General features: G+C 40.3%; 1 protein-coding gene across 3 annotated transcripts in view; it reads right to left on the bottom strand.

Moving 5' to 3' along the window:
- LOC130555841 (phospholipid-transporting ATPase ABCA1) overlaps positions 1-16052 on the bottom strand; it is a 136304-nt gene that overhangs the window by 79409 nt on the left and 40843 nt on the right. For 2 of the 3 annotated variants that reach the window (XM_057336360.1, XM_057336350.1), the window contains exons 8-11: positions 14988-15074; positions 8791-9013; positions 5091-5233; positions 4095-4211 (exon numbers count right to left, since the gene is read on the bottom strand). In XM_057336360.1, the coding sequence (XP_057192343.1) occupies positions 4095-4211; positions 5091-5233; positions 8791-9013; positions 14988-15074 (570 nt within the window). The remainder of the gene's footprint in view (positions 1-4094; positions 4212-5090; positions 5234-8790; positions 9014-14987; positions 15075-16052) is intronic. The other variant, XM_057336368.1, reaches the window with a different exon arrangement.

Genomic DNA, 16052 nt, shown 5'->3' with positions numbered 1-16052 from the left:
CAGCAGCAGGTCTATTTAGAAACGGCCGTCTGTTTGTCAGACAGAACCTGGAAATTGAACTCCAAACTGTGGTAAGGCCGGTAACATTTATCTGTTTGAGTATTGACTTGGTACTAAAGTAATGTTACTTTTGGCGCACCCATGACAAACACGTAATAAGATTTAGTAAATGAAAAGGAAACCTTTACGGAGTATATTTCCCACAAAAAGTAACGCTCCAAGCTAGGTGGCACTGTTGCTCTTCAACTATCTAAAATCAAGCACTGCACCCTCTCTCACACACATGCATACGCACAGCCGCACTCACACGTTCTTGTCATAAATTGCAGTTCCACCCTCTCCTTTATCATTCCCTGTCCTAACCTGCAAGGATAAAGCGGATGTCACTGCACACTGGAGTGCACAAACGTTCACACACACCTGAGAATACCAACACACACAAACGCAAACATGAGAAGCAAACATTAGAATATGAACACACATAAACGCACATATAAACACAAACATAAAACACACTCACACACACAAGCATATGTGAGAATACCAACACATAGTAAACACATATACACACACAAACAAACATACAAACCAACAATGTACATACAGTAAATGCATATGACTAAAGTACACAAACATACAAATAAAACATGGACACACATAACAAAACAACTAAAAACACAACAAACACACATACACTAAATGCACATGACTGTAAAAACACACACAGACAACACAGCAACTACAAACCCAACAAACACACATCACTTTCTACAAAACTAAACATAAACAGATAAACACAGACATATTCAAATCTAGATGGATTTTTTTGTCGATATTCATACTGTATGTAAATTATTGCACTGCTTTAAGTAGATTGTTTTCAAAGGTGTGTATATGGGTGCATCTCGATGATCAGTGTACCACAGTAAGATAATCTCTCCTGCATCAGAAACAGCTAATAAAACCGAGACATTATGATCATTAAAGTCGTATTTCTCATGATTAAAGGTTTATTAAAACTTCCCAAACCTGCTTAGCACAACCCAGCAAAAAACGCACAAGCCCTAAAGGAACTGATTATAGAATGTGCAAATGTGCCGAGCTCAAGACTTGCCCTTATGTCGGGAGTTCAAAAACTCGGACAGATGGTCAGACAGACAGACAGGAAGGTAGAAATAAATGCAGAAAGACAAACAGACAGACGGAAAGACTGAACATACTGCATATACACTGTACTGTATATTGTATGTACTCTTCTTGAGATCACTAATTTAAGACCAATGGCACACTGTTTCCAATCAAATACAAAGGTTTGCTTGTAAAATATTAATAGTTAAGGTCTTTGCACATACGGTCCGAAATTTTCGTATACGTTTTTTATTTGGCGCTCGTTTGTATGGTGGTGTCTCTGAATTTGACTGCTACTGATGCGAAAAACGCAGAAAATCAAACCCAGTCCTAATTTTTTTTGACGGATGAAAATATCGGAGGCAGTGTGTAAATGTGATTGACACAACGTGAGGTCGTATTTATCTTTTAACGTGCGCAAATTTCGGACTCAATGTGCAATGGCCTTAAAACTGTTTTTTTTTTCATTAAAGAAATATTAAATGAACACATTAGTGTATTGCTGCTAATGGAAGACTAAATATTACAGTCATTAAATCTAAATCATTGTGCCAAACCACATGGCAGTAGCAATGTAATTCATTCAGCTTTTAGACAATAGATGCTGAGAGACAACTAAACAGTTTGAATGATTATTTCACTCTATGGCATATCAAAAGAGTGAGACAGTAGCACTGTAGTACTGCCTAGACATCTGCTTTCTAAGGCAAACTTTAATGAAACCTGTCATTCATTGGAGTGGATGCCTTCGAAACAATTTATTCACGTAATCTGTTTGAGGGGTTATTAAACTGATCTGTGCTATCTTAATCTAAACTAATACATTTTCAATTTTCATGTTATGTGTTAATATATAACTGCAGACTCGGGTAATAGGGTTGACAATTTCACAGTTGAATTTGACTTGATAAACTAGAGTAAAATCAGATACCTCAGGGACAGATTTTAATGCTGATATTTTTACAAACATCCACTTCGATGATTTGTTTACTGTACAGCAAAACGATAAAAATCAGTAACAGGGCTGACATTTCAAGATCGCGCTCTGTTAAACAAAACTCTCTTTTATAAAACAGAGTAAAGTATTATAAGAAATAAGAAGTTAACTTCAGGCCAGCGTGTGCATCCGATTAAATACTTGCTAATATAGCCAGAATTGTAACAGCGGCGATAGACGAAGAAGTCGAAGGTCATTCACAGTGAATAGATATATTTAATGAAAGCACTTCAGACAAATAAACAAAACTCAAAGAAGGCAGTTACAACACTTTAGACAAGACAAAGAACAAACGAAAAAGGCAGTGGCTAAATAGTGTACAAGTGATGACGATAACAACTAACAGGTGCGAGTAAAACAAACGAGGTACACGTTAGGGATCGTGGCAAAATTAAGTCCAATGGCAAAAACGGAGAAAACTAAATAAGGAAACAGACGTAAATGTGACAAGAATATGGAGGTGGAGAGTAGACCTCTAAAATCTCCCGCTACAGAATAAAAAGGTAGCTTTTAAAATGATTTATTTAAGAAATTGAGAGATTTGAAACGCTGTATGTAAGCAGTTCTCCTCAGGCAGACCACACAAAATACATATTTTGACAAATAAATTGCTTAGCTTACAACACAACATTCTAATAAGCCTAAAAAACTGTGTGCACGCAAAAATGAGAGAAAAAAGTCTAATTTGAGTTAAGAAATAGTATTAATTAGACAATATTGTTTTTGTTAATAAAACCAAAGTGTAATTATACACTACACTCACATTTATTTAAAAATAAAGGTGCTTAAAAGGTTCTTCACAGCAATGCCATAGAAGAACCATTTTTGGTTCCACAAAGGACCATTCAGTAAAAGGTTCTCTAAAGAACCATCTCTTTCTTACTTTTTTATAATCTGAAGAACAGATTTTTTAAAATAGAAAGGTTCTTCAGATCTTAAATGTTCTTTATGGAACCAAAAGGTTCTTCTATGGCATCAAAGAACCTTTTATGTTCATTCCTTTCATTTGTTCCTCAAGCTACATCAATGCATTCTGGGATGCCTTTTTCGAAAACTAGGTGCTTTAGAACGTTACTACCATGCCTACTGTTTGGAACAACCTTTGCATCACTATGATCCCTTAAAATGCTGCGTGCATAAGTCACTCGCTAGGTTTTGTAACGAAGCCCAAGAGAAATTGTCCTGTGTAAAGGTCATGCCCAGAGCAACGAGAAAGTCAAAGCACAGATCGTTTCTCAATCCGCACTTCTCCTGATTCGTCTCTCTATCTGAGCTCGTTTAAAGTAACGTTAAAGTAATAGAGAGAGAGAGAGAGAGAGAGAGAGAGGGAAGAGGGTAGTCGAGTGATAGAGGGATTGTCTGAAGGTGTGCAGCTGGTTAATCCCTTTCCTGCTGTTGGTGAAAATGATCCTGCACTTACCCATAATTACCTTCTCCTTTCATGGCCATCGCAGAGGAGGGGCCGTAAACTCTCTCAGACACACCTGCGGGTTTAAGATCTTGTGCGTGAGAGAGACTCGCTTTGATTTTCAGGAGAGGTGAGTCATCCACAACAATAATGGACATCACAATGAAGGATAAACCCTGCGTATCCTTCAGTGTGCTAATAAACCAACTCCTCATGATATAGTGGATATTAACTGCTGGGGTTAAAGGGATATTTCACCCAAAAATGAAAATTCTTTCGTTATTTATTCACCCTTGGGTCATTTCAAACTTTTTTCTGCACAACACAAAAGAAGATAGTTTGAAGAATGTCGGTAAACAAACAACATTAACCCCCATTGACTTCTACATTTCTCAAAATATCATCTTTTGTGTTCCACAAACGAAAGTGTCAAATGCAAGTTTTGAATGACATACGACAGAACAATTTTTTTGATTTTTGAATGAACTATCCATTTCAGGCTGGATCCTCGCCTGACTGGCTTTGTGTAAGGGTCACGTAAAGGTTTAAAAGCAGTCTCACCCTCAGCGTGTTGATCTGCATGCTGTTGTTGAAGAAATCCCAGATCTCGTTTTTGTTTTGAAGCCACGCCTCTGCCAGATCGCCCACTTTAGCCAGAGCGTCAAACGTACGGTTGGCCTGATTAAAGAATTACAGTAAAGCCATAAGGATTCCAAAGAAAACATGAATCATCCACACAACGCAATGCGTTCAAACCAGAGATGTGTTCACCCGGGATGATACATGCGTACAGCTTCTAACAGGTGCACTCGGGAGGGACTGTATGCTGGGCTATATAAATCATTTTATGTTTTGTAAAGTGAAAGTAAACTTTTCGTTCTTTTCTTTAAGTCTCGGATCAATATTTAAAATGTTTCTGTCTGCCCTTTTGGACGCTGCTGTAACTGATGTTATGTGGTGTTCTGAATGCTCGGGAGAAGCTTCTTCATTTAATCTCACAAGAATAACACGTTTCTCTAATGTGTCTGCAGCTCAAGAAACTGGTGACTGGTTTTTAGACAGTTCTGCATCTTCTGATAGTGCTGGAATGTTGAGGAGGTTAATATTTAAAGGGACAGTTCACCCAAAAATGAAAATTTTGTCATCATTTACTCACCCTCAGGTTGTTCCAAACCTGTCTAAATGTCCTTGTTCTGACGAGCACAGAGAAAGATATTTGGAAGAATGTCAGTAACCAAACAGTTCTCATTCCCCATTTACTGCCATAGCAGGGAAAATAAATACTATGGGAGTCAATAGGGGAGATCTGAGATCTGTTTGGATACTGACATTCTTACAAATATCTTCCTTTGTGTTTAGCAGAACAAATAAATCTGAGGATGAGTAAATGATGGACTTTCCCTTTAAACTACATACATTTCCTCCTCTTATTTCTAAGGGTGTCAAAACATCTGTATTCATACACACTTGCATTTCTTGTATACTTTCATTTGCATTACTCCTAAAAAGGTTAAAAGGGTCTGTTTTTTTCAAATTTTCCTCTCTGTGTTTGTGTACCTCTGAAATGATTCTCTGCGTAACGTTTGTGTCAGGAGCATAAAGGATTTTTCCCTGCAGGAAGGGACGGAAGGTTCTCCAGAACAGCCGCATGGCGGACGAACTCTCCAGTGTGTCCGTCAGATTTTTACAGAAATCACCTGCTGTGAACACAGAAGAAGAGTGGTGATACAAAATCAGTTGAGCAGAAGAATCACAGCCAGAATGAAGCACAGGTTCACATACACGCTTCGATTCAGAGACTGGGATTGAGAACTTAACTCTAACCTAATGCTATTTTACCTGCACATAGATAAAGAATTCATAACACAGTTCTTCCCAGTCAGTTTCGTTTTATCATGAGATGTTTATTATCCTTTTTTACTGTGTCAATGATCTCTATGATGTCATATTTAAAACATCTTTCATATTACCAAATCCACGTTTAGCCTTGGCAGAGATGACAAAGCAGACTGAACCATTCAGAAAAAGACATCTCTTGGATCTGCAGTGGTGTAATAATTTTGTCAATGTAAATAAAACGTTTTATTCATATTTCATTTGTCTATTCGGTGCAGAAGACTCACAGAAAAGCCTTGAACTGAACGGAACTCAACCTCCTGAAAATAAACGCAGAATAAAGGAAACGCATCACGGGAAGACAAATCACCATCTTCACTCTTCTGCACAACCACATCAGGACAGATCACAAACTGAATAACCTGCATTAGACTGTAATGAAATGAGTTCTCCTCAAAACTTCACGATGTGACATTACTCAAAGAACAGATAACAAAATCACTCCAACAAACAAACACTGATACAATTGCAGATTCAAAACAACATACATCACTGAATTTCATTGCTAAATAATGACCTTAACGTGTAAGCGAGACAAATAGTGTGAGAAATCCTATGGCTGTGGTACACCAATGGCATCAGATCAGTAATACTGTGGTACTTATGGGCACCATTACCATATTTCACAGTATTTACATGGTAATCTAAAATGCTGTTTTTGAATTCTATTAACATTCAACCTTCTGCACCATCGTAAACAAAACTTAAAGGGATAGTTCACCCAATTACTTACCCTCAGGTTGTTCCAAACCAGTATAAACTTCTTTGTTCTGATAAACACAAAGAAAGATATTTGTAAGAATGTCAGTAACCAAACAGATCTCATTCCCCATATACTGCCATAGTAGGGAAAATAAATACTATGGGAGTCCATGGGGGATGAGATCTGTTGGGTACTGACATTCTTACAAATATCTTTCTGTGTTTAGCAGAACAAATAAATTTACACTGGTTTTTAAATTTTGGGGTGAACTATCGTTTAAAACTATATAAAACTTTAAAAAATATTATATAATTGTAAGGTCTTTCACTTGCTAAACTTTCTCTTTCTGTCAAATGGCATACTGCCCCATTATTTCCAAACCTTCTCCTAAAAATAAAGGTTTCTAAAAGGTTGGGCTTAATGGTTCCATAAAGAGCCTTTAACATTCACAGTACCTTTGGAAGGTTTCAAATGAAAAAAAGGTAATAAATCAACATTTTTAAAGCCTCTGAGTAAAATATGTTCTTCTATGGCATCTCTGCGAAGAACCCTTTTAGTACCTTTATTTTTCTGAGCGTACTGTAATTAAATACCCCATTATAAACATTGCATACACAAACACACAATCTGTATAACACAACACAACCATCTGCACTCCCACTAGAGAGTCACGGATGTCTCCTCATTGGCTCTTGACTGACACATCCTTTCTGGATTCCCACAGACGTTTGTGTACAATCCCAGAATTCCGAAAGAGAGTGAGCAGAATCCCTTTGGCATGCGAACGGGGCCGGAAAGCCATTAAAAAGAGAAAGGAACATGTTTTTTTGTTATTTGTAGAGTCAGAAGAAAAGAAAGCCACAGCAGGGCCGGGCGGCGTTCGGGGAGAAACTGCGAATCCTGTTTACTGGAGTTTCAAAGAGAAGGTAATTAACAGAACAGCCCAACAGAGTCACTCATTAACTCCATCCTCCTGATATTCAGCACACAGGAGTGCTCGGAAAAAACACGCTGAAAAACAAAAAAAAGACGCTGTAAACAAACAAACAAACTGCAGCGCCTCAGCGATATCTGTGGCTTGGGCTGATGAGAGGATTTTGTATGTGCCGAGCTAACCCGTCACAGTACTGCCAGTCTATGTCTGCTATATCAAAAATTAGGGATGCACGTTTATACGATACCATTTTTTAAAGAACGGGTATCGCCGGTACCAATGCCTGTACCTTTTCACAACACAGTGAGACAGATAGAATAGCTTCATGATTACAATTCCACCTCATATACATTATGAAAAAATAAATAATTTTCTAAGCAAATTTTAAAACAAATTTCAGTCAGTTATGTCACATGAGGTATCGACCATTGGGATCGGTGCATTTTTACGAGTACGAGCTCTTGACCTTAGTATCGGGCCTGATACCGATACTGGTATCGGTCTCGGTGCATCCCTATCAAAAATATAACAAATACAAGTAAAAAATAATCAATGTCATTGTATTTTATTGTTGGATGTAAAGCGATGGACTCATCCTGCATCAAAACTAGCAAACCATTCCCAAACACTATACAGTATGTGCTGTTTGTATGGGAAAGTATATACAGTATATGCAAGTACTGGAATCCAGTACATCAGAGATGACGTATTATTCTTTGCAAACCCTGGAAGTGAGTTAGCATTTTAGGACTTCCGGTTCCATCTCCCTAGTCTAATGGATTTTTTGAATGGGTTTTTGGTCAATCGCCTGAAATAAGGTCTGTGGTTAACAAAACCTCTAGATATTTTCACGTTTTATTCTATGACATAAAACACATCAATTATAACCCGCTTGTGATTTTTTAAAGCCTTACTGCATCTAAAAAACGGCGGATGCTAAAGCGACTACTTGCTTTGGCGGGGAGGTTAGACGTCATTGCGCATATAAAGCTCACAAATAATGCAACGTGCACAAATCCCTTAAAACGTAGATGCGGCTTCATTCGAGGAGTAGCCTAATTGCTTACCAGGGAGTTTATATATGAATATGAATTTATGAATTTAGTTATTCATATTTCTTTTTAATCTGCTTTATTAACATGCGTTTTTTTTTCTTGTACAGCTGCTTTGATACAATGCAAGCTGTAAAAAGCACTACAAAAAACTAACATGACTTGACTTGATTATAAACAAATCCTATATTATTATTTTCAATCTGTTGCTCCATCATTGCAATAATTGACCTGAAAGTGGAAACTATAAAGGGCATCTAATGGAAATGTCCACTGCAGTCCATCTCACAGCAATGTATGCAAAGCATTAGAGATTATATTTGACACAATTTTGGAACAGAAAATTATTGAAATTGAGCTTGCATGGCTAAAAGCATCTGCATTTGTGCATACTGCATACTTGCATATTGTTAGACCAGATAGAGACTGGACTTTAGTTTATTGTATTTACAAATGTATCTGGTTTAATTGTGCATGTCTTTTTTCTAACTAAAAAAAGACATGCATTTCATCATAAATGTAAATGTAAAAGTTGTTGATTCCATAACAGCATATATTTTCAGCTGATGTAACCTTTATGGACGAGGTAAGGTAATATCACCGAAGGACACGTTATAAGAAACCCATCAAATCCCCATGATTTGTGTCATTTGATTCAGAATCGTCTCTTACTGCCGTTCGTGTTGGTTGTGTTGGAGTTCTCAGCTGTTGCAGCACGTATGTTTTGCTGGTTTGAGTTGAGTGACTCAGTTGTGACGACTGATCTGCTGGTATGGTTGGACGTCGAGTTAAAGCCTGATCCACACATCAGCATACTGAAGCTGCCTAACGGATCCGACTGGAATTCTAAAGAATCTGCCACACTCAGCAGTGCTGAAGTCTGGAAACTAGATATCTGTGTATAAAAAAATTAAACATCACATAAGAATCCTCATGTAATTTCAACCACAATAAAGTAACATAATAATAACTGTCATGATTCTGCCTTATCATGTCATGTCTTTCTTGGTCTTGTGGCAGAATCATGGCAGAGCCTCTTGTTTTGTGTGGAGAGAAACATATTATTGCCGGCCACGACATAATGTGCGTTCTTTCCGGTCTCGTCTTTGGCCCCGCCCCTCTCATTTCCTCGTTTAGCTTCCCGCCTGTGTCTCATTACCCACACCTGCCCATTGTTATCTTGTTTGTTAGTTCCCTTATTTAATGCCCTTGTGTCTGCTGTTCTGTGCTCGTTCGTTTTGTACCATTTGCTTGTTTTGTTCGATTGCTGTTTGCTGCATTTGAGCCATGTCTTTGAAGACGTTGCGTCTTGTTCCTGTCTGTAAGTGATCCCAGTCTAGTCTAGTGTAGTTTTGTCAAGTGTTGTTTTAGTCCAGTGTTAGTTAGTCTACGTTCCTGTTTGCCTGTCATATTATTTCTCCTCGTTATTGTTGTTTTACCCCCCCATGGGTCTTTGTTTTGTGTTTAAATAAATCTTGCTTGTTAACCCCTTAACCGCTGCCTGCATTTGGGTTCTTCCCTACCACACCCTGACAAATAACAAATAACTTTTAGTTCAGATTTTTCTTTTACATCAAGTGGCCACTTGTGTATACTTCCTATACTGTAGGAAGCGTTTTACCTTTCTATTAAATAGTTGAAAAGCCTATTTATTTCACCATGTAAACTATGCACAGTTTAAGGGTGTCAAGTGTGTAGCCTAGTAAGCGCACGACTAAGGAGTAGTATTCCAAAAAGGGTGTCTTTAATAAATCCACAAGAGTATAAAACAGAAACACACGTTAACATAAAGATAATACCAGACCATGAACTCAGAAAACACAGGGCTTAAATACGTGGGGAAAGTGTAATCAGGGAGAAACGGGTGTGGGGCAATTAACAACCAAGGAAACTAATGAATGAACACGGGTAAACTAGAACACAGAACAAAACCATAACACAACATAACAAATCCGTGACGTTCGTCCTCGCGCCGACAAAGTCCAACAGAGAAAGGAGGCCGGGGGCTCAGGAGGTGGAAGAGGGGCAGGCAACAGGGAGAGGTAGCAGTCCGTGGGGCCAGGGTGGTGAGGGTGAGCTGAGGGGGTCTTCAGATGCCAGCGGACCCAGGGCTGATGGACTGGCTGGCAGCAACAGAGGCGGCGGGAGAGGGAGGCTAGGCGGGACCTTCTTAGAGGCTAGAGAGGAGGTGCTGGCTGATGAAGGAGAGCTGGGTGGGACCAGCGGAGACTTGGGAGGCGAAAGAGAGCTGGGCGGGACCAGCAATGACTTGGAAGATGAAGGAGGGCTTGGCCAACGGAGACTCAGAAGATGAAGGAGAGCTCTACGGGACCAGCGGGGAAGGGAGCAGCCAAAAAACCTCTTCATTAGTCCAGTCCATTATGCCAGAGGCCAGTAATAGCTCACCCTCTGCAACGAGAGGGGGGGCAAGGTTTCCCTCGAAGCCGTCAATCTCCACCGGCACTTCCACGGCAACGCACGGGTCACGCACCTGGTCAGACAGGTCTTCAGGCTCGGGCTCCGGGGCAATGATGGACTCAGGCATGGTTGTGCATGCTGGCTCTCGTGTCACGGCAGGCTCGAGCTCTACGCGCATACGCTCCGTGCATCGGGTGATGGCTGGTCTCTGGTTAGGGAGTGGGGCTGGAGACATCCTCAGCGGGGCAGACAGAGAAAAACAGTCCATTTCAGTCCGTCTCGGGGACCGTTCGCTGGCAGGTGTGCCTTACACTGCTTAGGGAAGTGGGAAAGGCACGCTAGATCTAAAAAGTCCCTGGTATGGCCCTCCAGCGAATGGTCCATCTGCTCCAGGCAGAGGAGCTGGACGGCAGGCAGAGCCATACCGGGAGAGGAGACAAAAATGGACAAAAAAGGAAAAACTCTGCTTTAAAATCTTCTTTCGGTCCGATATTCTGTCACACGTGTAGCGTAGTAAGCACACGACCAAGGAGCAGTATTAGGGAGAACAGAAATAGGTGTGGGGCAATTAACAACCAAGGAAACTAATGAATGAACTCGGGCAAACTAGAACACAAAACCCTAACACAACATAACAAAACCGTGACAAAGGGTTAGTTGACTATTATTATTCACTTTATTAGTCTTATTTTTCCTTCCTTTTGGACAAAAGATTACCCCTTACACTACAAAAAATACAATCAAATGTTATTAGGAAATGTCTGGCGAACACTCATGCACATGTACAGCAAATTACCCACAAATTTAAAGTAAATACATTTATTTCAAGGGACCACCTAAACTGGCAACCCCATAAGAGATAATTATGTGATGCTATTAATAATAATGAGAGGCATGTGTACTTCACGGTGTCTACGCAATGTAAGTCCATCTGTGCTCTGCATCTGCTCACCCGATGGCTAAGCCAGCTAATGCCAAACAGCAAAATGTTTTTCAGAGCATGATGGATAAAAATAACACCATCGTGATAGAAACACAAACTATGTTGTAGTTTGAATTAACAATAATTTATACATTAACCATGTTTAAATTATGAATGGAGATTACTGTTGATGTCTTAATACCACATGATACGGTACATTAGTTTTGAGCAAACTGGCAGCAAATTTTATTTATATAGCTGCTTCAGACAGTATAACTACACTCTAAAAACTGTTGTGTAAAACAACACAATATGTCCTTAACCCAACACCTGCCTAGTGTAATTATCCCTTGTTAGTTCCCCTATTTAATACCCTTGTGTTTGCTGTCCTGTGCTGTTTCGTTTTGCTATGTCATGTTATGTACCTTGCCTTCCGCCAGTGTACCTTGCCGTGTTCTTGTTTGATTATCCTGTTGCTCTGTTTGTGCGGTTTTCCATATGCGAGCAGGAAACCGCACACCCAGAAGCCGCGTTTATTTTAACAGGGGACTTCAACAAAGCTAACTTGAGAAAAATAGCTACAAAATACTTTCAACATATCACCACAAACACACGTGGGGACCATGTTTTGGATCACTGCTACTCTCCCTTCTGGGATGGCTACAAATCCCTCCCCCGCTCAGCTTTCGGAAAATCAGACCACGCTTCGGTTCTGCTCCTGCCCACAGAGGTTAAAACAGGAAGCGCCAGCCCTAAGGACGATTCACTGCTGGTCGGACAATTCAGACTCTATACTACAAGACTGTTTTGATCACGTTTCCTGGGAAATGTTCTGGCCTGCTTCTGATGACGACATCGAGGCTTACTCGGATACCGTAACATGCTTTATCAGGAAGTGTATAGAAGACGTGGTGCCACAACAATCCGCATCTACCCCAATCAAAAACCGTGGATTAATGGCGATGTTCGAACAGCATTATCAGCACGAACCTTTTAAAGCTTTTAAATCCGGTGTTCTGTCAATTTATACTACCCATAGAATTTTGCTACTGTTGTGTTGTGATTTGGTTGCGGGAGGGGTTAAGGGTTGGGTTGGGGGAGGGGTTAGTCCTGTTTTGTATGGAGGTAGCAAAATTTGACAGGGTAGCATAAATTGGCAGAACACCGGCAACGAAACAGATCACAAGCAGGCTAATTATTCTCTACGGAAAATGATCAAATCTGCCAAGCGTGAGTACAGAGGCAAAATAGAAGGACAGTTTAAAACCAACGACGCGAGAAGCATGTGGAAGGGCATCTGTAACATCACAGACTTCAGCGGGAACACAACAACCACTGCGAACATTGCTGCCTCTCTACCGGACGAGCTAAACTCATTTTACGCTCGCTTCGAAGTGCAAAACAACCACTACACAGAGAGCGCACCCGCTGCTCCGTAGCGGATGTAACCCGATCCTTCCGACGGGTGAACATTCGCAAAGCTCAGCATTCAATACCATAGTGCCGACCAAACTTGGTTTGAAGCTCCAGGCTCTGGGTTTAAACAGATCCCTGTGTGACTGGATTCTGGACTTCCTGTCAGGCAGACGTCAAGTTATCAGAATAGGACACAATACTTCCTCCCCACTGACTCTCAACACCGGTGCTCCCCAGGGATGCGTCCTAAGCCCACTCCTCTACTCCCTATATATAGACGACTGCATTGCCACACACAGCTCTAACGTCATTGTGAAATTCGCCGATGACACGACAGTGATAGGCCTGATCATTAACAATGACGAGTCGGCCTACAGAGAGGAGGTATGCAGTCTGACACACAGGTGTTAGGAGAACCATCTCTTGCTCAACACCAACAAAACCAAGAAGCTGGTGGTGGATTTCAGGAGGCAGGACAAGGAACACAGCCCCATCACCATCGACGGGACACCTGTGGATTGGGTAAACAGCTTCAAGTTCCTTGGGGTCAACATCACTGACGATCTCACTTGGACTGTTCACACTGATGCAGTGCTAAAGAAGGCACACCAGCGCCTCTTTTTTCTCAGGCGCCTGAGGAAGTTTGGGATGAGCCAAAAAATCCTCAGAACCTTTTATACATGCACAGTTGAGAGCATTCTAACTGGCTGCATTACCGCCTGGTATGGAAACAGCACCGCTGGCAACCGCAAAGCACTGCAGAGGGTTGTGGGAGATGAGCTTCCCTCTCTCCAGGACATCTACACCAGGTGGTGTATGAGGAAAGCCAGGAAGATCATCAGTAATTCCAGCCACCCGAATCACAGGCTGCTCTCCTTGCTGCCTTTGGGCAGATGATACCGGAGCACCCGGTCCCACACACCGGCTGAAGGATAGCTTTTTCCTCAGGCTATTAGACTGCTCAACATCAAAATCTGACACACTCCACACGCTCACACTTCTTTTTACCATGCACTAGTTTCATGGACTGTAATGCATCATGCATTGCACCTAATGCAATAATCATCCATTACCAAATTTACATACCTATATCTGTACTATGTGCACTATATGGTTGATCCATTATACATACACGTTCATGTGTACACCTGCATATTTAATGTGTATGTCCAATGTCTTATGTGTATATCTTGTGTATATTGTGTATATACTGTCCATATGTGTGTAATGTATATTGTCTTTTTTGTACAGTCTGTCTATTTATACTTTGCACTGTTCGTCTGCACTACATACTGTCACTTAAGTTTGTAAAGTCATACAGTTGTTTGTCATACAGTTGTCTGTCCAACTGCATTCTACTTTGTATGGAGTACGCACCCAAGACTTTCACTCACCACACGTGGTGATGTGACAATAAAAGTGAGTTGAGTTGAGTCGTGGGAGTTCTTTATTTTGCACCTTGTTGTACTTGGTTTGTTGTGTTCTAGTTTCCCCATCGTGGGTCTTTATTTTGATTATTAAAAGTCTACGTTTTTTGTACCGCTTCCTGCGTTTGGGTTCTCTCTCTCTTGGACGATTCCTGACACTTTGCATAATGAGGGTGTTTTGAAACACGTTAAAGCTGCAATCTGTAACTTTTCATTAAAAATAAACAAAGCTGTAAGTTTTGAATAATTATTTATAAGTTCAGCTGTCGGGTATGATTTTGCAGGAAATGTCAGTCTGATCTCATTTGACTTCAACGCGCGTAGACAAGATAACTGTAATTTTATGTTTCATACCGAGATGGCAATAGAGAGTCAAACGTTATATAGGCTATTGCAGCTGAAGGCCATCAATACAACAGTTTGTTTAAACTGAATCACTTTCTTTATTATTTAATAATGCATTTTCATGACATTTTTTAGAAAATACTTGTTATTTTTTTCTAATGGGGAAAAATAAGACAAGCTACTTTCTTATCCCAATTTTACGCCAGTCTGTCTAACATAGTTCTCACTGTAGGAATAAGAAGAACAATGCTTTAAAAATGGAACCTCCTTTTAGTGGAAAGTGCAGCAGATCTTTTAAATGAGAAAACCAGTACATTTCTAGGTGACTGAAGGAAACTCACCCCAGCCATCAGCGGAGAGATGTGACCGCTGGTTTGAGTCATAAGTGTGGCCACCTCGAACCGGTTCAGATCCAGCGCTAATGGAAGCTGAAGCAGAAAGAAATCATTTTCAGTATTAGCCATTTCTGCTGAGCTTAATAGTGTATTACACGGGCGCTGCTTCACAGAGCCAAAGATTAAGACTGTATAACTGAAGTGAAGCTAAGTGCAGTTAAATCTATAAAGGTCATTAATTTTTCCCAGCTTATTCTCTGAGTCAGGATGTCATGCAGTTAAAACAACCTTAATAAACCCCATTCACTGTCCTCACAGCCGACACTATCTCTGCGTCTATCTGCCTGACCTTCACACACTCAATAATGATTACTTTAACAGTATAGGGGGTTCAGATAGAGGAGGGAAGAGGAGGAAGAGAAACATTTGTGCGTGTCTGTATCTGCACAAAGGATTCAAATACAAATGGCTTTTCTTTATTGAAATTATTCTGCTTCCGATTTCAGTGGTGACATCTGCACAATCACAGTGTTAAATTCACAGTAAAAAATACATTTACAGGTTAGTTGCTGGTTTATTCTGGAATTCCCATTGATTTATCTGTCCCAAACCATGTAAACCACGTAATGATGGTTGATGGAATTCCATGGCAGAACGCAGTCAAGTCTTTTTATATAGCTACTCGGTAGGGCTGTCAAGAAATCAAATTTTCACTTCATGGTTATTGTGACCAAAAAATCACAGTAACAATATTGTAATCTGGTCTCATAGGAAATCCGTACCTCTGTACACTTTTTGAATTCTGTCACTGCCCTAAGCGGGTCCGGATCAGAGTTTGTGGCGGACGGAGAAGGGGATCTGCAATATGGTGTTGTCAACGTTATAGTTGTTGGAAATTGTTATTGCGGGTTGCAATATGTACCTGATGGTACGTATTTTGTGGCGCTGCAAAAAGTGTACAGAGGTACGTATTTCCTATGAGACCAGGTTTCAATATTGATTTCATTTTTTTAAATAAACAAATGAAGAGTTTGGTTCCAAAATGAGATAACTCCGTTTTAAAAAGTTTTT

This window comes from Triplophysa rosa, linkage group LG1 (genome assembly GCF_024868665.1).
Source record: "Triplophysa rosa linkage group LG1, Trosa_1v2, whole genome shotgun sequence".
Taxonomy (NCBI): domain Eukaryota; kingdom Metazoa; phylum Chordata; class Actinopteri; order Cypriniformes; family Nemacheilidae; genus Triplophysa; species Triplophysa rosa.
This window is presented reverse-complemented; position numbering and strand designations above follow the sequence as displayed.